Below are 25,865 nucleotides of genomic sequence, written 5' to 3' on the forward strand. Positions count from 1 at the left end.
CATACAGCCCACATCTCTGCCAGGCACCTCAAAGTGCAATTGAGGTGTCCATTAACACAGGGAGCCAGTCATGCACTCCTGCCCTTCTTTCCTCAAAATCATTCGCATCCAGAATGTTGTCACTGCCAACACCAATGAACACAGTGAATGCTGACAGCTTTTCGTCCTGGATTAGCTGAGCTAATCCGCATTCATTTGCTTATTAAGGTAAATATGCGTGAAATTTGTATGGCATTATGTATAAAGGTGCTACATCTATCTTTCAATTAAGAAAATTTTCATGGCGATGTTAAGTGCTGTAGTAGTATGGAAAGTTGGGCTAGTTGGATTACGTTCACTTTACAGGAAAACTACAGCGCGAACAGACTACAGACAAAGAAGAGGTCCACAACACAAGCGCTGTCTCGCAACTAAAATTTTATTGAGGAGGAAAACACATTAAAAGCGACCGAAAAAACGGCGAAGTCAGCAATCACATGAGGCAATCAACACGAGGAAAAAAACTCAAAAACTGAAAAGATAGCGCGGGGCACCCTTAATTTCCATGACCCATGGCAAATCAGGTATGGCAAACCAGAGAGATTATGGAAGCGTTTTTCATAAAGAAGAAAACTAGCCCATGCATCAGCCAACCCTCTATCACATTATTTGATGCGGAGATACGGTTCTTGGATAATACCTGATTTGCCATGGCTCATGGAAATTAAGGGCGCCCCGCGCTATCTTTTAAGTTTTTGAGTTTGTTTCTTGTGTTGATTGCCTCATGTGATTGCTGACTTCACCATTTTTTCGGTCGCTGTTATATGTGTTTTCCTCCTTAATAAAATTTTAGTCGCGAGACAGCGCTTGTGTTGTGCACTTCCTCTTTGTCTGTCGTGCCTTTTCGCGCTGTATTTTTCCTGTAAAATGATGTTAAGTGCATTTTATTTTTTGCAAATTTGTTTGCTACACCATGTTTAGCTACCAAGTGCAATTTTAAGCATGAAAAAATTTCTTTCGCCAAGAAAAAGCTGGGAGAATGTTTACTGCAGTGGCACTATATTGGGTGGCATGTGTTTTGAAAGAAGTCTGGGATGCAACAGGTCAGAAAACTGAGCTAGTTGGTATACGTTCATGATGATAAATCCAGGTGCTCACAAACAACTACACAGAGGGGACACAGCTTACTCGCAACTACAAGAATTTTATTGCGAAGCAATACTACTTTAGGTCACACTTCAGCCCGTTCCGTGGCGAGGCGGTGGTAGGCACCATTGACCTTTAGCGTGACCTCGCTGCGTGACGTCACACCACGTGACCTAGAGTGACGTCACACCAGCTGTGTAAAAACGGGGCCCCATCTCACGCCGTCACGAGGCGAGGCGGTAGCCACCAACAGCGGCCTAACTCCCGCTCCTCTCACCAGGGGCGCTACGATTGGTGTGACGTCACACCAGCTGTGTAAAAACGGGGCCCCATCTCACGCTGTCGCGAGGCGAGGCGGTAGCCACCAACGGCGGCCTAACTCCCGCTCCTCTCACCAGGGGCGCTACGGTCAGAGTGACGTCACACCAGCTGTATAAAACAGCTCCGCTCCTCTCGCCAAGGCAGTCATACAGCCAGATGTTACGATGGTGCCTACGAACAAGGCAGCTCGGCAGAATGCAAAGCGGAAGCATCAGCGAGCTACGGAGACGGAAGAAGAACGAGAAGAACGACTTTCTAAGCGGCGTGCCCAGTATGCAGCTCGGCGACAACGTGCAACCTCCTCTGTGGAAACAGCAGAAGCAAAGGAAGAAGTTATGAGTTTGCCCGACAGTGAGTCTCCTTCTACTAGTTCAGAACGCTGGAACGCGACTAAACGGCAGAGGCGTGTCCAAGAAACCCCGGAACAGCGACAGCAGCGGCTCGAGAAGGAACGTGCGTTTCGAGAGAAGGAAAACGAAAAGCGAAGAAAACAGCGTGCAGAAGAAACACCCCAGCAGAGACAAGAGCGTTCGAAGAAAAGACAGGAGAAATCTCTCACCAAGGCTGGCCCGACTCACCCCGAAGGACACATTGCAGTAGAATGACGTGAAGAACATGCGAGAAGAGTAAAGGAGTTTGAGACGGCAACGCGTGAATTCAACACACTATTGTTTCGCAATCACCAGGCTTAACCAAGCTAAGCCACGGCCGTTTTTTTTATTCAGAGGCTTCTATATATACTACAAAAACCAAAACAAACCCAGAGTAATCGCACGCCACATGCCGACCAACGAGCAGAAAAAGAATAACACGCGGTTTTCAGCTTCAACAATATCATATCACGGAAACGGGGCATACATGTGTTAGTGAGCCTTCAGTTGGCTTGTCTCATGGAGAGATAAGTTTTTTGAAAGAGCGACTGAAAACCGCGTGTTAATATTTTTTTTCCCTGCTCATCGGTTGGCATGTGCCGTGCGATTACTCTGGGTTTGTTTTGGTTTTTGTGGTATATATATATACAGAAGCCTCTGAATCAAAATTCTTGTAGTTGCGAGTAAGCGCTGTGTCTCCTCTGTGTCGTTGTTTGTGAGTGCCTGGATTCATCATCATGAAGTCTGGGATGGCATGGAATAAGCCAGTGGTGAACCTTGAAGATGTCCTTGCACCCATGTGATTTACCCCCAAGAGGAGACGCATGGGAATAATGCGATGGGGGCCCTGTGCAGTTCGCACAAGGTGGACCAGCTGCAGGCACAGGTGTCTGAGCTGCAGGCCAAGCTGATGCGAGCAAACGATGAACACCAGCACAGCCGAGAGCAAGGTAAGCCTAGGGAGACTGGGAGGAGGCTTGTCGCTGCATTTATGCGCATTTACTTCATCCAGGATACTGTTGGCACAGGTTTGGGTGTAAATAATGCCCAGCATGAGTGCACTTCCGTCTGACCTGTAAGCCGTCTCGAATTACTGGCAGTGGAGCTTCACATTTTGTACGGGCCAGTGAGTTGGTTTCAGGAAATGTAGTTTGGGAAAGCCCCATGCACAATTCTTTCACAGTAATTCCCCCTGCAGTGCTCAGGCGCTGGGTAATTAGTCCTATCCTCGATGCATGCAGAGAGCAGAATGCGGGCACAGCTGGAGGAGCAGCGTGCGTCCATGCAGCGTGAGCTGGAGGCTGTGCGTGGTGCGCTATGCCACATGCAGGAGCTGCACGAAAAGCTGGAGGCCGATAGGGATGCCCACCAGGTGAGGGTGGTACAGTGTGCCCAGCATGCCTGCCACTTGTGCCTCTTGTGCAAGCTAGTGACAGATCCTGCATTGTCTTTGAAAGCTTATTCGTTGTTTGCTCCTTGCTGGGAACGAATGCTCATGTGTTGTGCACTCGTGGTCAAGTTTTACGAGCAGTGGCCACTTGCTCTGTGCTCACTCAGCATGAAACAGGGGTGACAAAGGTCATTGGTGTGCACTGTGGGGAAGTAAGAACAGAATGTGAAGAGTCTTGCTTGTCCCACAAGAGACAAAGGCTGAAAGCGGTGAATGCAGGTGAAGGCATATAAAAGAACACAACCAACTGGCACTCAGTTTTGCATGACCGCAAGGTTGGCTGAGTGCCAGTGCAGTTAGTTAGACATGTGATACAGTGTTGTGTACTGAAATTTATATGAAATCTGCTGCCACCTGGCAGCTGTCACGTAACTATCTGTTATGTGCATTCAAACCCGCATATATAGAGTTCGCAAAACAGTGGCTATGAGTTCAAATCTGACATGTAATTCAATATAAAAGTAGCAGTAAATTTGACAACATACAAAAACAGAGCTGGGTAAAAAAATTTTTTTGATAACCACTTATTGCACGCAAATCAATGAGCGAAATAGGCTTGAATTTAATGTTTCTTTGTCGTCATTGCCTCGGAAGAAACATATTTTTCAATGTTATTGGTGCAAACAGCTGAGACCGCAGCCCGCTCTCAATGTGCACTAAGTCAATGAATATGTTGAGTTCACGGAACACATAGGCAGAGGTTCTCTTAAGTTATCATCACAATTCGCATCAGTGGTGTCCTGGTTATCCGCGACATCGACAAGCAAGCTCTGCCGCGGTCTCACTGTCATTGTCCGTAGAGACAAAGTCACCTATGGCTGCACCATCACAAATACAGTCGACGACCGACTTTTCAGACTCTGTAGGGACTGCAAAATTGTCCGAAAGATCAAATTTCACCGAAAAAATCACTTATTTCCAGTCTGCCCATGAAAGATGGCAGTTGTTATGTGCATATTCTGAAGCTCATCATGATTAAATTTTGCCACGCACCGTGTACATAGATGATGGGTGGCGACAGCTTAAATGAGCTCCACTGTGTGATGGCCATACTGCCTCCCGCATTTTGCCGACAAACGGGACAAAGTCTAGACATGAAAGCGAACCCGTCGCTGCAAGAGCTGCACTGCGCCCGCAATATGAGGGGCCTGGGATTACGAGGAGGCGAAGATGGCGAATTGATAAGAATCGACAAACTACCGAAGCGCTTGCTTTGTCGACGTTGGCCTTCGCAAGTAGGCCTAACCACTAGAGCCAAAATGGGCATCACAACCAGCGATATGCAGTCTACGGGGGCTTGCGTAGATGCCTTTTTGCCTGTCATCAAAACGCCACTTGTTGAGTTTTACGTCAGAAATCAGGGTTGCGGTATGTTATGCTTCCACTTCTCCCCCCGAGGCTATCCAGTAGGCAGAGACGTCCTCCTCAACGCCTGCAATACGATAGCAAGTTTAATCAAATCAGCAGAAGTAATTAGCTTTTTTTGTTTCGTGTTTTCAAGAGGAAAAAGATGTATTGCATTGTGAGAAGACATGAGCCGGCCTGAGCTGCGTCACTTGTGCCACATGCGTAAGGTGCGCCCCCTTATCGTTTCCCTCGCCATTCGGGCTGGCATGGCTTATATAAGTGAGCACGAAATAAAAGCGACTGCATTTGCCTTCCTGATGTCGGCCTGTCATTACGTCGCCCACAGAGCGACGATACAAAGGTCCTGTCCCCTGTATAGCATTTCGGTGTAGAGGATTTTTTTATAGCATTCTGGTTTGAACTGCCATGCTCCTCTCCGATGCTTGGGTGTATAATGGGCTTATGATGGATGGACAAATGGACTGGTGGGCCTGCCAGTGGTATGGTGACCACCCGTCTCTCGATTTTCGGGACTGTCCCGCATTGAGGGCTATTGTCCCGCGTCCTGCAAGTGATACGAAAATGTTCAGAATGTCTCGCATTTCACACTTCATTATTATTTTTCAGCAGTGCCTTGAGTTAAGATGTATCTAGCCACCCTGTTTAGGGATTCACTCAAGCCTAGAAATCAGACAAATAAGTTTAGGCAGGTTAGCCTTGGGTGCGCAAGGGAACACTCTGAATGAGGGGAGACGTGGGCTGGGCGTAGGTCGAAGTTAAAGAGGCAATCAGCAAACTCAAATATGATCAGAGTCTAAACAAACTGGAGGAAACAAGGTGGGCAAAAAAGGTGTACGGGTACCTCTACTGACTGTGAATAACGGCGCAGAGACAAGGGACAGAGGAAGCAGATAGGACTGGTGCTGACTAACAACTATGGTTTATTAGAAAGAAACACACTAAAATATACTCTTTTAATAAACCACCAACATGCTCATTTGTGTCGTCGAACCACCTTTCGACTGCCGAAACCATAACCGAAACTGCATAGAAGAGTTAAGTCAATTATAATTTAGACACATGAGCATAGGCTAATTTCATAGTAATTCATGTTAACTGATGTCTAGTGTATGATTTGAAAGCAAAAAATATGCTACGAAAATTTTGGTTTCTCTTGCATCTTTGCCAGATTTAGTATTTCAATATTAAAATTGTGCATTAAATCATGTAGAATATATGTTATAAACTTGTTCATTTAGTGTCATTTTGAAGTGCTGCTATTGGCTTGAGTTGGGTTGCAGTTGGGGCTGTTGTGTTCTGTAGGCTGATTTAGCTGCTTTAGCCTGGCCATGTGTAGGGACAGTCTACATGCGAGTGACGCGGGGGTTGTTGGTGGCCTGCAGGCCTTGTCAGCTCAGCTGGAGCAGCAGGCACGAGAGAGCACCACCCGCTTGGAGTCGCTCCTACGGGAGAGCGAATTTCACCAGGGGGAGCTACGCAGGGAGCTGAGCCACCAGCGCACCGAGCTGCTGGACACCCAGGCCGCTCTGCTTGAGGTAAGCCTCTTCTTAGCCAAATGACATAAACCACGGTGCGAAAGGACATAGGCAAGAGGGTCGTTTAGCTATGCACCAACTAGTTTGGAACGTAGACAGTACGAATAAGGTGATTACTGCAGCACTCTAGTGCACAACAATGGATATCTTGCCTCGTGTTTTTGATCCTCCGTGCCGGCCTTTTACCCTGGTCCCTGTACTTCGTTCTCATGGACTGGATAAGCTTTGATTCCATTCACATGTCACGGTTGACTGAAAGACACAGCATCTCGGCACAAATTGATGGCTTAGCAGCAGAGTTTTTGAAAAGCACATCTGCCTGCTCGTCATTGATCCTTTGTGAAATATTTATGCAGTCATTGCAGAGTTGCTTTATACCCTTGAGTGGAGGGTGGTTCTAGGACAGAAATCACATAGTACTCTTTTAGCATCGGCCCATTTCGTTAACCACTGTACCTTGCAGACTTCTTGAGCATATAATTTACTCTCACCTTGTTGCTTTCCTCGAATCTAACAACTTTTCAATTCTTGCCAACACAGGTTCAGAAAATTTTTTCATGCAAGAAACAACTGCTCTCCTTCACGAATGATTATTTCATGCTATAGACACTGACTTTCTTGTTGACTGCATTTTTAGTGCAAAAGCACTATTCCAATGGGTGAGCCCTGAGCAAGATCTTGGAATGTTTGTGGGTTTGTGCCAAGTAAAAAAAGAAATAAAAACAAATAAAATAAATATACGGAACTGGGATTCGATCTCGTGGCAGCGCCAGCGTATCAGCTTCGCTGGCCACTGCGTGAGAGCACTAGGCTATCGCCACAGCTGAACAAGCCTTGTGTTAAACTGCAACACATTCTCACGCTGTGCATTGCATATCATCGTCTTCATCAACTAATGCTACTATTAGACTAATATTTGTGCTTTGAACTATGTGGGGATAGTGACAGAGAGATGTATGTTGCATGCGCTGGCCTGGACAACGTTGTGGCCAAAAAACGGCGCTAGAGCAATACCCTGAGTCACTTTGCGATATTAAACACCCATAAACCATGAACCAGCGTATGATATAAGAAAGAATATTATAACCAAGCCCCATGCTTGAACCAAGTATGGATATCAGGCATTAAGCTATCAGAAGCTGGATGTAATAAACTGCTACCCTATCATTCAGGATCTGTTAACCAATATTCGCTTATTAAATAATGTAAAGAAAATATGCAAGGAATTGTTCTCAGAGCAGGATTAGAGATTTAGAACCAAGAATTTGTTTTCATGTGTCGATTTCAATCATGTTATATGTATTTACATCAAGTAGCTTTTGTAATTCATGAATTGAAATAAAATTGTGTACCTAATTCTGTTTTTGTGCCTGTAGTGATTTTTGCCCTGTAAAAAGAAAAAAAAAAGGAAAAGGAAACCTTTTTTGTTTTTTGTCAGCTTTGCCCAGTTTGTAAACAGGTATTCATGTTGTTTTGATCTGTGCTTGAGTGTCGACCGCTGTTTGTCGTAGGGTGGTGTGACCTCGTCGGGCAGTTTCATGCCTTTTGTCACATCTCCCAAGACAATAGTTGTGTATTATTTTCTGAAATATATAAGTAATTAAATAAATAAAATGAAATATGCGAGTAAAAATTATTTTCAAAAATGCAGGTGAAAAGTTAAGGGTACACAAATTATGCGTGGGCAGAGATTATGCGAATAAATACATATAAAATAGCAAAAAACCAGGAAACCAGAACAAACAATGCTTTGATCAAAGTATGACATCATGACTGATCAAACTATCACATCACAGATCCGGTCACAAAATCTATCTTGTGAGGGTTGCTTTAGTAAACCAACAACTGCAAGTGACGACTTGGATCATTATTTGTCTGATAGTATGAGCAAAAAAACTCGGAGGGCACTTATGGCTGCTTATGAAAGCATTTGTGAGTCCTGAAGGTTGTGCATCGAGAAATGAAACAAAGGCGCACCTCCAAACGCTGATTCCACAAATGGTGAATCTGCAAATGTCCGAGTGAAACACTCGGGCACTTGGTTCGAAATACCTGTCACGCTAGCCTCCAGCCTGACTAAGAGGTGCATGCTCTGTGGAACGAGAAATCGAATGATACCACCCGCAATGGTGTGCGACAAACGGTTGCGTCACAATTTTAATACGAAAATAGGTTTTTGAAGACTGGGAATGTGCAGTAGCTGTCTTACATCTTGGTGGACACCTTAGCCGTGGCTTAACTCTTTCCTTAGTGTGAAAAAATGACAGATCTTAAGTGTTCTAAAGTAAAAAGTATTTCTTGAAGAAGTGTAAATGCACTGCACATTGCAATGCATCAAACTGTGGCTTTTTGATTATACTTCCGAATGGAAAAAATGCCAGAGGTGTGTGTGCAAAACTTTTCGAAAATTTATTGATTTCGTATGCTGGTAACACAGAAAAGAATACAGGCAAGACAAAAATAAGCCACTGCACTGAGCCAGAAATTGATTACAAAACATATCTCATGTTCTTAGCTACCATTTTTTTCGATTTTCAGCTGCCTGCGTAATACACTGCACTTTCTATGGCCTTTCAGGTTAGGGAGTATGACTGCGGTACCACTAGAGAATGCAGTCACGTGAGGGCAAGAAATGGAGGTAGATTTGGAATGTGCTGCAAATTACACTTGTTCTGAGTTCTTTTCTTACTTCTATATAGCAGAGCTGGCAGTTTCTCCTTTTCTCTTGTTTCAGTTGGTAGTGAATGGGTTATGGGTGAAAAGGGGCGTGGCCTTCCCTCACATCATCATAATCAAAATTTTGCTGGCATATTTCGTAAAATACCTTGACACTATGTTCCAAAGACTCGAGATCACTTGTCTCATCATTTACAAATCATGCGCAGTATATAAAATACAGCATGAATGGCAAAACGAAACACGTGCGATCAAGCGCTGATGTTCCAGGACACTGAGACGAAGTCATGTAAGTGAAACTGAAATCAGACCATTTCACATGGTTGTGTAGCAGTAGCAGTGGTCTTGCGCAGCAGGAGGAGCACCAGCCGCCGAAGATGATGGCACCGCAGCGGTGGCCAAGTGGTTGAGCATCCACCTCGTATGCGGGAGTTGCGGGGTTCGATCCCCAGTGCCGCCGGGTACCCACCGGTGATACAATGGGTACAAGCTTTCCCCTGGTCTGGTGCTCGGCTTATTTAGGGTGAAATGCTTGGGAAATGGGTCTTTGACCCCACCTTGAGAAAAAGCAAAATACCTTGTGACATGGCGCTCTTTGGCCATAGCTGCCCTTGCGGCATAAAAATCCATAATCATCATCATCAAGATGATGAAGCCGAAGGGCAGCCGAATTGACCTCCCTCCTCGTGCCGGTGTCACGCGCCGTTTGGCTGCACGCCATCATACGTTCTAACACAGTAGCCAGTAAATCAGTCATTTCCTTCATCCTGCCGGCCTTATACTGATTGGCGCAACAAACTGATTACTCCGGACGTCCGCTCGAGCACCCACTCCCACCATGACCAACGACAATGCCTCCGCCATGCCTGGTGACGGACCCTACCTTCGACCAAGCCTTCCTGCGTGAGTTTTTCCTTCAGCACTCGCCGTTGTCGGTCCGCCTGGTGCTTGTGCCCGCCCAGGGGTTGTCTTTGGAAAAGCTCACTGAGCTAGCGGATTCCGTTGTGGACGTTTCCTACTCCACAATTTCTCTCGGCGCAGTATCCCAGCCTCCCACCCCGCCATCATCTCTTCCCTCCCGCGTGGACCTTCAGAGCCTCCGTGACGACTTCCACACCCAGATCACGCGTCTCTCTGTCCAAATCGCACTGTCGACCTCCCGCTCTCTTTCGCCTTCCCTTCGCCAGACCTCCCTTGCTGACGTAGTGCTATCCGACCTCTTCAAACCAGCGAGCGCTGGTATCACCACACCTTTGGTGAAGCAGTGCGTCGGTGTACCCCTCCCTGTCGTTTCCAAGGAAACTTCCCACGACACCACTAGAAGCGGCAAGTGGTGTCACTCTGGAGAACAGCCGCTTATTCTTCATTCGCGACCACATCTCGGGCCTCCGTTTTCTCTTCGACACTGGAGCAGAGGTGAGCTTCCTCTCCTGCAGCATTACATTCTCACCTGCAGCATTACATTCTCACCCTCTCCCCGCACTGGCCCATCGCTACAAGCCACAAAGGTCACCCCCATCGCTACGTACGGCGAGTATGCTCTCACACTCAATTTGGGCCTCCGACGTGTATTCCGATGGATTTTACCTCGTCGCGGACGTACGTTATCCAATCCTCGGAGCTGATTTCCTGCGCCACTACACTCTGCTGGCTAACATGCACAGCAAGTGCCTCGTAGACGGCACGACGAACCTCTCTGTTCAGGGCCTAGCTCCATCTTCGAGAACCGCTTGCCAGTATACCCAGCCCACACCAGTCGGCCTACGAGATTCTTCTGGATGAATACCCTTTTCTGCTCCGTCCTTCCAACTTCTTACTGCCCGTCAAGCACCAGGTCACGCATCACACTGTGACCACTGGCCCACGCACGCTCGAGCCCGTCGCCTTGCTCCAGACTGTTTACAGATCGCCCGCAACGAGTTCGAACACATGCTGGAGCTCGGCATCATTCAACCTTCATCTAGTCCATGGGCATCCCCTCTGCACATGGTACCGAAGAAATCCCCAGGCCACTGGCTCCCCTGTGGCGATTACCGCACCCTCAACAGCGCTACCGTTCTGGACCATTATCCCCTACCTCACAAAGCGGATTTTACCGCCGCGTTGCATGGCGCCCCAATTTTCTCTAAAATCGATCTTGGCAAGGCCTACCACCAAATCCTTGTAGAACCATCCGATCTATCTTATGCACTAGTCAACATGGTTTCAGGCGTGGATTTTCCTGCAGTACGCAGCTGGTGGAGTTCGTTCATGATTTGGCATCGGCAATCGATAAGCAACAAATTGTGGACTGCGTTTTCTTGGATTTCCGCAAGGCATTTGATGTTGTCGCGCACAGTCTTCTTCTCTCCAAATTGAAAGCGTATAACCTGGATTGTAAAGTAATTGCGTGGATTGCAGAATATCTGTCGTTACGAAGGCAGGCTGTTGTTCTGAACGGTATTTCTTCACAGTATGCACCAGTTACGTCGGGAGTTCCCCAAGGCTCAGTATTGGGACCACTTTTGTTTTTGCTGTATATTAATGATATTTCAGTTGGCATACAGTCTTCATTCAGGATGTTTGCCGATGATTGTGTTGTTTACAGAGTAGTAAATTCCACTTCTGATTCACAAATCCTGCAAACTGATTTAGATACTGTGGCAGACTGGTGTGTATGTTGGGACATGCCCTTAAATATAAACAAAACTGTTCACGTCACCTTCACAAGAAAACGTGCTAATCATCCGTATAGGTATATAATTAATGATCTTACTCTCAACATAAGCAAATCATTTAAATATCTAGGCGTCTTTTTTACATCGGACTTACGATGGAATAAGCACATTAATTATATTGCGAATAAGGCAGCGTCACGTTTGGGTTTTCTACGGCGGAATTTTAGCCATTTACCGAGTAACTTAAAAACACAGCTGTATTTCAGTTATGTACGCTCCATACTTGAATATGGATGTGTTTGCTGGGACCCACACACATCTGAGTGTGTAGGAAAATTAGAGAAAATTCAGAATAGGGCAGTTAGATTTGTTCTTGGTAATTATAATTGGCAAGTTAGTATGACGGAAAGCAAATGAAAACTTAACTGGCAAGAGTTGAAGGACCGTAGAAGGTACATCAGATTGAAATTTTTCCATGAGATTTATTGTTCAAAAACTGGCATAAACCGCGAACAATATATCCAGGCACCTCATTATATATCAAGGCGACTGGACCACTGCTTGAAGGTTAGAGAATTTTCTTGCAAGGGTGACGTCTTGCGTTATTTTTTTTTGGTTAGAACTGTTCGGGACTGGAACAGTTTGCCATCGAGCATTGTATGTATTACATCTAACGAAGCATTTTTCCATGCACTGCAATAATTGCTTTATACCTATAAATGAAGTCTGTACCCCCCTGCTGTAATGCCCTCCGGGGCGATGCAGGTAACTAATAAATAAAAATAAATAAATAAATAAACTGTAATTATCAAACCATTCGGCCTCTTCGAATACCTCCACATGCCATTTGGCCTGCGTAACTCTGGCCAGACATTTCAACGCTTTATGGACACAGTTACAAGGGGTCTCCCTTTCTGCATGTGCTACATCGATGACCTCCTCGTATTCAGCTACGATACGGAGCAGCACTTGCAACACCTCTGGCAGCTTTTTCAACGTCTCTCTAATTACGGCCTGATCATCAACAGAGCAAAATCTGAATTCGCAAGTCGGAGCTCGACTTCCTTGCTCACCGTGTCAACCGCCCCGGCATCTGGCCTCTCCCATCAAAAATCCAGGCCATTCAAGACTTCCCGCAGCCTGCCTCAATTCGCAAGCTCCGTATATTTCTCGGCCTTATCAATTTTTATCGCCATTTCACCCCTTATTGTGCTGCACTCCTCAAACCATTGACGGACATTCTTCAAGGCAAGAAAACAAACTCCGCACAATTGACATGGTCTTCAGCTGCCCTGGATTCTTTCCAGGCTGCCAAAGCGAAAACTGTCTGACCTCGCTTTCCTTGCCCATCCGCGCCCTGATGCACCCCTACGCCTCATCACCGACGCCTCCGACTCAGGCGTTGGAGCTGTGCTACACCAGCTCATGGATTGTTCTTGGAGCCCTCTATCTTTTTTCTCCCGCAAGCTTTTCACTGGCGAAAGCCGGTACAGTACTTTCGGCCGTGAACTTCTTGCCATGTACGTGTCCGTGCAGCATTTCAAGCACCTCCTAGAAGGTTGGCAGTTCCACATCGTCGCTGACCACTAACCACTTATTTTTGCCATCAAATCTGGAAGCGGTAAATCTCGCCCCATGAAATTCGTTGCCTTTCGTATGTGGCAGAATTCACGACCAACATCATACTTGTGCAAGGTCTTGATAATGCTCCGGCGGATGCTCTCACGTGTTGCTGCTTCCCTCGCCTCTGCTGCTCCATCACCGAACTTCGACTTTGCCGCCCTCGCAAAAGCGCAGCAACATGACTCGGCAGTTACGGACCTTCGCAAGAACCCTTGTTTGCTGGTTCTTTGTGAAATTCTCCTCCCTTCGTGCCCCGTCCCCATCATCTGCGACACTTCGGCCGGCACTCCGCTCCCTTTGGTCCCCTCTGCCTGTATAGGCCCTTGAATGTGTTTAGAACTGCTAGCTTTTTCAAGTCTTCATCCAGGGGCAACTGAATATGGGCGTTTCCCAAGTCCAATGTGCTAAAAACTTCTCTGCCGTTGAGATTTGCAAAAATATTGTCAACCTGTGGCAGTGGACATTGCACCATAACGGTTGCAGCACTTACCTAGAGGTGGAAGTCACTGCACAGCCGTAGCTGCACCATATCCTTCTTGACTTGGGCACAGCGGGTGTAGCCCATTCCAACAATCTCACTGGCATTAACAACCCTCGTTGACTAGCCTATCTAGTTCTTATGACATCATTTGCTTGAGCGCGTACAGCACTGTTTGAGCATGGCATCTTCTCTGACCCAGAGCGAAGACGTCGTTGCACCTAGATAGCAAGGCTTCCAACCTTCATTTCGTGGTGTCTGCTTGTCTGCATGCCACAGCATTCGCAGTGAGTACTGGCGCACCAGCCATATTGAAGCTTCGGATAGGTGTCACGGCTGCAAAGCATCTGCCTCTGGCAATCAGTGACAACCAGTTTGGCCTGTATTGTCACTCCACCCAGAGTCACAGTGAGTTGCAACTTTCCAGCAATAGTAAGTGGGCCCTTGAAACACAACAGCTTCGTCATTGTTGCCTACAGTTGTGGCCGCTTGCCTTGGTGTTCTTCGAGCACTGCCCGCGAAATTACACAGGTTACCCTGTGTCTACCAACGTTGTGAGTGGCACTCACCTGTCGTTAGAGAAGGGCTCCCAGAGCAAGATCGCCAAGCCCTCGTGATCCTCAGGACGGTGGTCAACGCCATTCGTCCTCTGGTACAGGCCCTGCAATCGTCAACCGCCCGAAGCGTCTTACTGGTGCTGGACTCTCTCGTTTCAGCACTACAAGATCTTTAAAACAGAGTGGCTGGCCAGCTTCCCACGTTTCGTGAGGAAGTCAGGGGCGCTGCGGTCTTCCATTGGAACGCGAGAGGCCTGAAGTCACGAATCGCAAGCTTTCGGCAATATGTTTTCGACAACCACTTTCCGATATTAGTCATCGGTGAACCTAACTTATCCCAGGCAATCAGGCTTTCCGGGTATGAGCCCTTCTTTGCTCCGACTTGTGGGGAGCGCAGCAAAGTTCTGGTCTACATCCGCACCGACATAACGTACGGTTGCTGCCCAGTCAAACCCCACAATGACAGTCAGTACGTGTGCTTCATAGTCAAAATAGGATCCATAGTGTTCACACTGATTGCGGCGTATGTCTCCCCCTCCTCTCAATTGGACTTTGAGAGGTTGAAGACAATTATGGAGGCAACCCGGGCTCCTTGGATTATTAGCGGAGATTTCAACGCCCACCACTAACTGTGGGGAAGTCCTATAGTCAGCGCCAGAGGGAGGAATCTGGCCTTATTTGCTTCAGAAAATGGACTTTACGTAATGAATGACGGCAGCCCGACATACCTGCGAGGCAGTTCATACAGCAGTTGCCTAGACCTGACGCTAGTTTCGCGGTCTCTGCGCCTGCGTGTCCAGTGGTTTTGTGATGTGGAGACCCACGGGAGTGACCACATGCCCACCTACCTCAAGATTCCAGGTCTTGGGGCGTCCGGCCCAGCTAAACACACGCACATCAATTGGACGGCATTTAAAACTCGAATGGAAGAGGCGTGCAAAGAAGCCCTCACTTCCAGTTTGGAGGACATTATAACAACAGCAATGAAGGCTGCTAGAGGCTTCCTCACGTCAACTAGAATACGGACCGAATTTGATGTCGAGTTAGACCACCTACGTGCTATTCGTTGGCGTGCAGAAAGATGTTAGAGATGGACCAAATGCGTAAGGGACCTCAGAGAGGCGTGTCGTTTGCAGAGGAAAATCAAACGGCGAATGAGCGCGCTGACGGAACAGCACTGGAAGTCCTTCTGTCAATCTCTGGATCCTCGAAAGCCATGTTCCTCATTTGGCGGACAGTGCGGGGGCTTCGAACGTTTCCATAGCAAAGACAGCCTTTCTATGTGTTGGCTCTACATCAAAACCATCACCATATTGGAGTTGCAACTGACTTCTGCAGGACAATTGTGGGTGAAGTGACTACCCCGGGTTCCCAGCGTGTTCCTCCTGCATCACGGGATTCAGCGATGGATAGCAGGAAGTTGGGCTAGTTGGTTGATATGCATACTGAAGAAGTTGGCGCGGAACAACGAGGACAAGCGAGGCAAACAAAGACGAGCGCTTGTCTTTGTTTGTCTCTCTTGTCCTCGTTGTTCCGCGCCAACTTCTTCAGTCAGCGATGGATGTTGTCTTTACTCGTGAGGAACTTGATGCTGCCCTTGCAGAAAGTAAGCGTTCGTCTGCACCAGGTCCAGACGGCATTACATATGCTGCGCTGTGCCACCTTGGCCACGATGCGCGTAGAGAGCTACTCAGCCTTTGCAACCACTCGTGGCTAGACGGAGTTGTCCCTCCCCAGTGGAAATCCAGACGCATGGCACCATTACTAAAACCAGGGAAATCCCCGCTCGACCTGTCATCATACAGGCCAATAGCTTTGGCCAGTTGTGTGGAAAAAGTCATGGAAAGAATGCTTCTGGCGCGTCTGGAGTGGTACCTTGAGCACAATAACGTGTATCCTAATGCCATGGCATGTTTCCGATGGGGTCGCTCCTCTATAGACAACGTCATTGATCTTGTGTCCACAGTACAGCAACAGAAACGCGAGAAGCGCATGTGCGCGGCACTTTTTCTTGATATCAAAGGTGGATACGATAACGTGACACATGAGGCCATCCTTGATGCGCTAAAGGCTGTTGGAATCGGTGGACGGATGTATAGGTGGATCCAAAGCTATCTGACCAAAAGGACATTTTTTATCATGTGTGAAGATGGCTCCACACCCTTGCATTACACCTACCGGGGCGTGCCTCAGGGCGGAGTGCTCAGTCCCACTTTGTTTAATCTAACACTTATAAGACTCCAGGAGTAGCTACCTAATACCGTCCATATCTCTATATATGCCGATGACATCTGCAACTGGGCCTCCTCTGTGACGCGTCTCCAGGTGCGAGCAAGACTTCAGAGGGCAGCAACCATAACTTCCTCCTATCTCCGAGAGCAAGGTCTGAGCGTGTCAGCCGAGAAGTGCGCTATAGTGGCATTTACGCGCAAAAGTGTGACTCGTTATCCGCTAACTATTGACGGCCATGTCATTGCCTATCGTGCATCTCATCGTTTTTTAGGAATTGTTATAGACCGGAATTTATCATGGAGCCTGCATTGCAGCATTGTAAAGAAAAAGCTAATCTCTATCACACGCCTGCTCAAATTTCTTGGCGGAAAATCATGGGGCTTGTCGATTCTATCAATGCTGCAACTCTACAGAGCGCTCTTTTTGGGATTTTTGCGGTATAGTGCACCAGTGCTTTCAAGCACATGCAAGACGAATTTGCACGCCCTCCAAACTCTACAAGGTCAGGAACTTGGCACATGCCTGGGTCTCCCTCGCAGCGCATCAATAGTTGCTACCATTGCAATCGCCCAGGACTACCCACTCTTGACGTATATAACCCTTGACACCCTGCGGATCCACATATGGCATCTAACAAGGATTCCCCAGCACCACTTTGTGTCAGTGGCGGATCAACGACCACACACAGCGTTTTCAAAGGTTATAGCAGCCAACCAGTCGTCCATCCCCTCACAGCTCACCGCGGCTCAGCACGGCCCTCCTCTGCGCTGTGGTGTCTGTGGGAGCCATGCGTGCGCCTTAAAATTCCAGGCATAACGAAAAAATTGAACTTATCGACACTGGCCATTAAACAGTTGACACTCTACATACTCCACGCCACATATAGTGACCGCACTCATGTGTATACAGATGGTTCGGTCTCAGGCTGTGGTCATTCCTGTGAGACAGACCACTATTATCCAGCAAACTTCACATCGGACAACCTCCACCGGGTCAGAATTGGCCGCTCTTCGTGCGGCTGTGCAGTACATCGGTGCACAAACACCCCACAAATGGGCTGTGTGCTGCGACTCAAAAGCAGCCCTACAGTGTCTTAATTCTGCTTTACGCCATGGCGATCATGATCAACTCATAGCTGAATTAAGACATCTCCGACACCAGGCGCAGGAAGAGGGTCATGACATCGTCTTCCAGTGGATACTGGGACACTCTGGCATTGTCGGAAACAACGCAGTTCGAGCGGCTCATGGCAGTGCCAACATTGTCCAGATATCGTTGACAAGAGCCGATGCAGCAAGACATCTGCGAATGCTTGGCCGAGGGGAGTTTTTAGCGTCATAGTCTTCTACTGGCAACTCTACATGCCGTCTGCATCGCCTAGGCCCCTTACTTCAGTTCGGTCCTCCGTCCGGCCTCTCCCACTGTGATGCTACGCTGTTGTGTCGCCTGTGGCTGGGAGTGGCGTTCACAAATGCCTACTCCCACTTAATCGCAATGGCAGACTTTCCTGCCTGTGAGATCAGTGGGTGCGACGAAACTAAAGAACACCTTCTTTGTAACTGCCCTCGGTTTCAGCGCGAGCGTGCATTCCTGGCTGCAACACCCCTCCGTTTAGATCCTCGGCCCCTTACTGAAGCCAAGATTCTGGGTTTTTGGAGTAAGCCTTCATCGCAGAGGACAGCTTTGAAGGCACTTTTCAAGTTCTTGAAGGACTGAGGACTGAGTGCAAGGTTGTGAACTATCAGTGTGTGCCCTGTGTACCCTGCAAGTAACGGCCAACGGACATGTGGAAAAGTGATAATCTCCCTTTGTTCTCTCCCCTTTCTATCTCTCCCTCTGTTCCCCTTCAAACACTGGGCGCTGCCCAGTTAACCTCCCTGCCTTTCCGTTTATCTTTCTCTCTCTCTCTATTGACTTGAAAAACAAGTGCCAATGGAAAAGTTATAGATTGCTTCGAAAAACATCTGACTGAAACATTTGCACCAAGGTGCCGTTTACGTGAAGTAGTCTCTCTTTTACCGGCCTTAAACCATAACTCGCACAGTAAAAAAAAAAGCTTCCACATGACAACAATTCCACTTCAGCGTCCAAAGAGGTGTCTTAGAAAGAAAATACGTTTTTTTCTGAAGTGCTCTCTCCAATGAGCCTTTGAGTGCACATTGAGGTAGAGATGTGAGCCAGCAGCTGGTCACTTGATAGCTTTCTTTTAAAGGGACACTGAGGAGAAATCAAAGTTGGCTTGTATCGATAGAATACCAGCTCCTGATCACAAAAATGCTGCTCTTACTGAAAACAAAACTCTTGTAAGTTCGAAAATAGCAAGAACCAAAATACAGGTATCGCCGCCACAGGCCAATCTCTCAACTACAGGCGTACTGACATCATAGGACAAGAGGCGCCATCTTGGAGGAATTTTTCTTCCTCCATGGTGCCACAAATCTCTGAGGCTGACAAAGGAAGGTTGAGCTGTTCAATATTGAAGTAAGTTTTGTTTTGAAACCGATAGTGCACTTTTATCACACAAGGAATTCAGACAAAAGACAACCTGATTGTTGGAAGCAAAGAAAACCGATGCTTGGCGGCGCCACAGGCAGCCAGGAGAGTTTCGTAGAAGGGTCAGGGTTCGGGATAGTGGGTAGTCAACATAAGGAAGGGAATTTTGTGCGCTATGGACTTACACTTTACACAACGTTTTGGGACCAACTCGGTCCCTTCTTCAGGGGTGACTAAAGTGTGCCAGCATGAGCAGCGGGTTGTTGCCTTCGCTCTCTCTTTCTTAGCACCTGGTGCAGTCCACTAACATACGCGGAGGGGAGCGTTCCTGGAGTCCTATTTAATGCCTCCTTTGTGAGCCGGATGTGCCATGACTCCACATGTTGCCTCTTGAACAGGTTCGGTTCCATGGCAAAAGACGCTCACCTTCTCGAAGGCTATCCGGTGGGCGGCACGCTCACAGTGGTCGGCGAGGGAGTTGGATTCTGAATTCACTAGCTGGATGTCATTTTTTTATTGCCTTATTCTTAGGTGGAGGTTTTTTGTTTCGCCGATGTATGAGGCCGAGCACTCTGAGCATGGGATTTTGTAGATGACACTCGGTTGTTTTTCTCTGGGGACGCGGTCTTGCGGTCGTGGTAAGAAGCGGCTTATTGTCGAAACAGGTTTGTTTGCCAAGTGGATTCTATGTTTTCCTAGAATGCGTGCGAGTGCCTCGCTGGTTCCCCTTACATATGGAAGCACAATGCGCGCGTTTCCTTGTTGGCTGGTCTCCCTGTCCTGCAAGCTTGACGGCGACCAACGCGTCGAATGAAGCCACGTGTGCAACCATTCTTCTGTAAGTCGGCAAGAACGGTGGCTTCTTCTGCTTTTTTCTCCATTTCGGAGGAGCAGATTGACTTTGCTCTTCTCAGGAGAGAGGAGACGACGGAGCTCTTATGGCTAGTAGGATGGTTGGAATTAAAGTTTAGGTAGCGGCCAGTATCGGTTGGCTTCCTATAGACACAGAAATTTAGATCTGCCCCCTCATCTTCTTATGAAGACATCCGGGAATGGCAAAGTGTGTTCACTTCTCGTTCCATTGTGAACTGAATAGAAGGCTTGACTGAGTTGAGGTGTGCGAGGAAATTTTCGACCTGTGATGTCTTCAGAATGCAGAAACAGTCGTACGTGGGAAAGACGTTCGACGAAGGGGCTGGAGCTGTGCATGTGCGTTGATGAGTTGCTTGTCAGGGGTGATAGGACTCTGTGGAGGTAGGCCGAGAGTGGCTTAAGCGGTGAGGTGATGAAGTCGACGATGGGGCGCAGCGGAACGCCAGGTTTATGAGTTTTTGGCAGTTCGTAAAAGGCTGGTGCTGAGCCGTTCCAGCAGATCAAGTGTAAGTAGAGGTGTTTTGAAAGGGAGAGCGAAGGCGGCAACCCGCTGCTGCTGCTGACACACTTTAGTCACCCCTGAAGAAGGCACCGAGTTGGTCCCGAAACGTTGGGCAAAGTTAAAAATATTGGTTGGCTTCAGTTTTCTCTCAACTATCTCAAGAGCCCAACCAGACGGACTTCCGTCGAAGTTGTTTTCGTTCAAAACATCTGAAGGTGCATCCAAGTGGGTGAGAGAGCCCGATCCAGTGGACCCCGTACCTCCGGAAACACGATGAACTCGTTGAAGCATCGTGCGCTGGCTTTACTTTCAAGCCGCCAACTTTTAACGCGAGCGCCCTTGAGCACCCATTCGTTTTTTGTGGCGAAAAAAAAAACTAGCCCTTGCAAACGTGGGAAACCTCCTCGAAGCCGCCTGCTGCACTGTGCAATGGCGCCGTTCAAGGAATCACAATCCATTGGCCCCAAAGCCTCGGACAGCCTCCGATCGCACCGCGCGCTGGCCTTGTCCTCGCCCCTTGCGACTCCCCGCACTGGGTTTAAGATATTTAATTAGCAACAGCTGCTCACTGAGGAGGGGGGAAATGACCCGCCGGCACCCAACCTAACCGTGCTCCCTGAAAAGCATCGCGTGCTCTGTGGGACTGAGGTCGCTCTAATGCAGGCCGGAGTTTTTGCGAGAACTTTGTTGTCGGGTTTGGGAACGGCATCCATCGTAACGCTGGCAATACGCCGGTGCAAACGTAAATGAAGCAACGGTAGCGACCCCCGATAGATGCCCTCAACGTGCGGCGGTGGTAGCTTTCATTTCGGCTGCTGCTAGACCGCATCACTAGGCACCAGAAATCACGGAGTCTGCGTTTACATCAGGTTTCAGGTCACTGCGTCCTATGACGTCATTAGAGTGCGCCATGACGCCATAGAGAGCGCAGAGTTTGAATCGGAGCGGGGGGAAAACCTTTTTCAACTTCGAATCCAAATTTCTTTGAAATAAATGCATCTTTCACTCCCGGACAAGCGGCAACAAAACCATGAAATGTCGGAACTATCAGATTTTGCTAACAAAAAAATTGAGAGTTCTCACTGTCCCTTTAAGACCAATAAAAAATAAATTGAGCTACGTAAATTGCAGCTTCATGGAAACATCGTTGCTAGTGGTTTTTCGAAGTAATCCACAACTTTTCTAATACTAATACTTTGTTCCTTAAGTTAATAAATAAAAAGTTAGCTAATTAGACTTAACTAATGAACTTTGAAAATGAAAAAATACTGCTATAGCAGTTATAGCAGTGGTGTACAGCTGGCGTGGGCAGGGCTTGTTTTCAAGTTCCTGTGCCCGTCCCCTAGTTGGGCTCTATGGTGGGCGGCTGACACCATGGCCGAAGAACAAAATTTTTTATGACTTCCTCCCTGCTTACTAATGATCGCCCTCTGAAAAGGGGGCGGACCGATGTCACATCCCAGTTTTTTGAACAAATAGAATACAACTTTTCCGAAGTACCACATCATCCACAGTAAAGAAACAGAAAAGCCAGCCAGACAAATATCCCCGTTCCTTGTTTCAAGAGTTCTTACAGATTTCTTGGGCCCTCAGTACAAAGTAACAAAGTTGGCTAGTGGTGACCTCCTGCTCGAACTGCTCGACATTACTCAAATATCAAAGCTTGCAAACATTGACACTTTTGGCGATATTCCTGTCTCTGTCACACCACACAGGTCATTGAACACAGTAAGTGGTGTCATCTCAGACAATGACTTTCTGCACCTAACAGAGGAAGAGATGCTTGAAGGACTGACTCCTCAAAATGTAACCAACGTCCATAGAATTACAATCCGCAAAGGCAACAAAGAGATTCCAACAAAACACTTGGTCCTGACGTTTGCCTCTTGCACCCTACCCGAGTCAATCGAGGTAGGCTATGCAAAAATCTCCGCTCACCCATATATACCCAACCCTAGACGCTGTTTCAAATGCCAGAAGTTCGGTCACGGCTCACAAAGCTGCCGTGGCTGTAACACCTGTGCTAAATGTGCCTCAAATGACCACCAATCAGACGACTGCGATGCCGCGCCACGCTGTGCAAACTGCGAAGGCGACCGCGCTTCTTATTCAAGGTCTTGTCCTGCCTGGAAGAAAGAAAAGGAAATAATTACAATAAAGACAAAAGATAATATCACATTTAAAGAGGCAAGAAGGTGTTATGCAATGTCACAAGGCACTTTGCCAATGTGGTGCGCGGGAAGGCGCATCACACCGGTCCCAGGCACCTGCCTAGCTCACACATAGTGAGGCTGAGGCAGGGCCACCCGCGCCTCCGGCAGATGCAGTGAGAGCTGCTATGCCACCCCCCGAAAAAGGGCCTGCCGGCCACCAAGTCGGCAGCTCGCAAGGCTTCCCCCGTTTATTTATTTATTTATTTCAAAATACTGCAGGCAGCAGTGCTGCCCAAGCAGGAGAGGGTTACAAAAAGTAAGCTTGCAAAGAACACTCAAAGGCAGTAATGGTAGTACATTGAACAATCGAAGCAGGGTGGCGATTCCATTGTTTGATTGTGCATGGGAGAAAAGATTTTTGGAACTGCTTAGTCCTGGCATTGTACGGACTTATCACTTTTTTGTGGTTCAGCCTTGATGATCTTTGTGGTGCACAAAGTAAATACGAATCACGTGGCAATCCTGTTATGATATAGTAAGTGCAAAAATTGTAAGCTGGCAATCTGTCTGCACATCTGGAGCGGCTCCAACTTATGCTGCCTCAACATATTAGTAACGGAAGAACGTTTCCGGTAATCGGATGAGATGAACCTGGCTGCATGACGTTGGATGCGCTCCACCTGCTCGATGTTTTTTACATGATACGGATCCCACACAATAGAGGCGTACTCTAGGACTGGTCGAATCATAGTGCGATATGCTACAAGTTTTACGCTCGATGGGAACCCTTTTAATTTCTTGCGTAGGTAGCATAATTTCCTGAATGATTTCGAGCATATATCATTGAGATGCATATCCCATTTAAGATTGGTAGTAATTGTCAGGCCTAGGTATTTAATGGATGTGACTGCATTTATGCATTGATCTCCAATTTTGTAAGGATGTAAGGTAGGGGATGTTTCTTAGTTATAATTGTCATTGACGCAGTTTTAGAATTATTGATTTTCATCGCTCTTTGTTTAAACCAGTACGTGAATTTACATAAATTGGTATTTAGTAGTGGCTGACAGGAAGAATTTTTGATGACGGAATAAATGACGCAATCATCGGCAAACAATTTTACAGTGATACCTTCATCAACATTTTGAGCAATATCATAAATATACATGAGGAACAAAAGCGGTCCCAGCACAGATCCCTGCGGTACACCGGACAGAACATGCAGGCACTCAGACCTCAGACAACATAAACGCTCTACAATATGCATATAAATTAGAATCATCACCATTGCAACAAGTAGCGTCCGTAAAGTACTTGGGTGTAACACTTACTAATAACCTTTCCTGGAACACTCACATAGATAACATCTGTTCACTCGCATTCCGTAAGCTTTGTTATATAAGGCATAAACTTCGAAACGCCCCCGCTAACGTTAAGCTCTTAGGTTACAATGCTCTAATTAGACCCAAGCTTGAATATGCTTGCATAATTTGGGACCCGTATACTAAGTCTAACATAAGAAAGCTCGAGAACGTTCAAAGGAAAGCAATTAGATTCATATATTCAAAATATCTACCCACTGACTCCCCCTCAGACTTGATGCGTGCTAACGGTATTGAAGAACTACAGGTAAGAAGACGAAATTTTCGTTTAGATTTTCTTTCATTACTTCTTAATAATAAACTCAGACTTGACCCTTCTGCTTATCTTTCCCCAATGCCAACACGGAATACACGACACTATCACAAAGCTCTTTTAAAACCATATTTTGCCCGGACTAACTCATTCAAGTTTTCCTTTTTCCCACGCACCATATCTGACTGGAACTCATTAACCGAACCAAATCAACCCTGAAAAACAGACGCGTTCCTCAGCCATCTTTGATATTGCGTATTATGTATTTTTTCTGCTTTGTCTTGCATTGCTGTATTGTTGTTTTACTACATTATCTTTGCTGTATTGTATTTTTGTTGCTTTACTTTTGCTTTTTGTGCACCTGCCCTTCCTGCTTGGACCTAACCATGGTCTGCAGTATGCACATAAATAAAAATAAATTCCACCACATTCAACAAACTGTCTGCGATTCTGCAGGTACGCTTGCAACCAACTGATAAGAATGTCTGGCATCCCGATTTCTTTTAGCCTCTCAATAAGCAAGCTGTGCGGCACACAATCAAATGCCTTAGATAAATCCAGGAAAATTGCATCTATTTGTTCGCGATTGTCAATGGCCAGAGAAAAGTCATGAATTACGGATAATAGCTGCGTTGAAGTGGACACGTTTTTACGGAACTCATGCTGAAATTCTACAAAGAAGTTGACAGATTCAAGATAGTTGGGTCTATGATGAGCTATTATGTGCTCAAGCAACTTTCAACACATACTTTTTTCTTTTTATATTTAATAAAAGTGCATGTATTCCCTCGCGGCTTGAAAATAAATTCGGCATCTTAAGACAGGAAGGAAATGCATTAACACTGGGGCGATATGATGAGATAGAAATCTGAGTGAATGCTCTTTGAAACGTAATATTGAATTCATTAGGAATATCTTTAAAATCTGAATTAATATTACCATTAATACGTAGCTGATCGACACTCTGCTTACTACCGGACAGAAAGCGCCAAAATTTGCCAGGAGACTCTTTCATAAAAGAAGCAAGGGTATTCTCATAGAAGTTTTTGCGCGCATTTCGCAGTTTGGAAACCAGATCTTCTTTGAGAGCATGCAGGTTAGCCTCACAACCCTTTGATTTCCGTTTCCGTGCTAAGCGCCCTTTCAGGTGGATGATATCCCGGCTGATCCAAGGGTTGTGATGCCGATATGATGAGATAGAAATCTGAGTGAATGCTCTTTGAAACGTAATATTGAATTCATTAGGAATATCTTTAAAATCTGAATTAATATTACCATTAATACGTAGCTGATCGACACTCTGCTTACTACCGGACAGAAAGCGCCAAAATTTGCCAGGAGACTCTTTCATAAAAGAAGCAAGGGTATTCTCATAGAAGTTTTTGCGCGCATTTCGCAGTTTGGAAACCAGATCTTCTTTGAGAGCATGCAGGTTAGCCTCACAACCCTTTGATTTCCGTTTCCGTGCTAAGCGCCCTTTCAGGTGGATGATATCCCGGCTGATCCAAGGGTTGTGATGCCTCGTTTTCTTACGCCGGACAGGAATATATCTGTTAATGCATTCCATGACCATAGTATTGAACCTGTTCCAAAGGAGCGAGACGTCACCTCCGTGTTCAAACTCGGGAAAATTAAAGTGCAAGGTATCAAGAACCGATTCGTCATCTCCAGTTGAAATATCACGAAACATTTTCAGTGAAGGCAGTACTTTGTTCCCATGGACTGATTTATGATCAGTGATGCCTTCCGTGATGGACACATTACAATCTTCTGCAAAATTTTAAAGAAATATGAGATCAAGGGTCGTTGCAGTTGT

General features: G+C 46.8%; 1 protein-coding gene across 18 annotated transcripts in view; it reads left to right on the forward strand.

The window, feature by feature from the left end:
- The window catches only part of LOC144124450 (uncharacterized), a 425,125-nt gene that overhangs the window by 154,887 nt on the left and 244,373 nt on the right, over positions 1-25,865 (forward strand). For all 18 annotated transcript variants that reach the window (XR_013313175.1, XR_013313176.1, XM_077657111.1 and 15 more), the window contains 3 exons: positions 2,673-2,767; positions 3,059-3,189; positions 6,018-6,170. Coding sequence is in view for 16 of the 18 variants with exons in the window: in XM_077657111.1 (XP_077513237.1) it covers positions 2,673-2,767; positions 3,059-3,189; positions 6,018-6,170 (379 nt within the window). In the remaining 2 variants the exon portion in view is untranslated. The remainder of the gene's footprint in view (positions 1-2,672; positions 2,768-3,058; positions 3,190-6,017; positions 6,171-25,865) is intronic.

This window comes from Amblyomma americanum, chromosome 3 (genome assembly GCF_052857255.1).
Source record: "Amblyomma americanum isolate KBUSLIRL-KWMA chromosome 3, ASM5285725v1, whole genome shotgun sequence".
Lineage (NCBI taxonomy): Eukaryota > Metazoa > Arthropoda > Arachnida > Ixodida > Ixodidae > Amblyomma > Amblyomma americanum.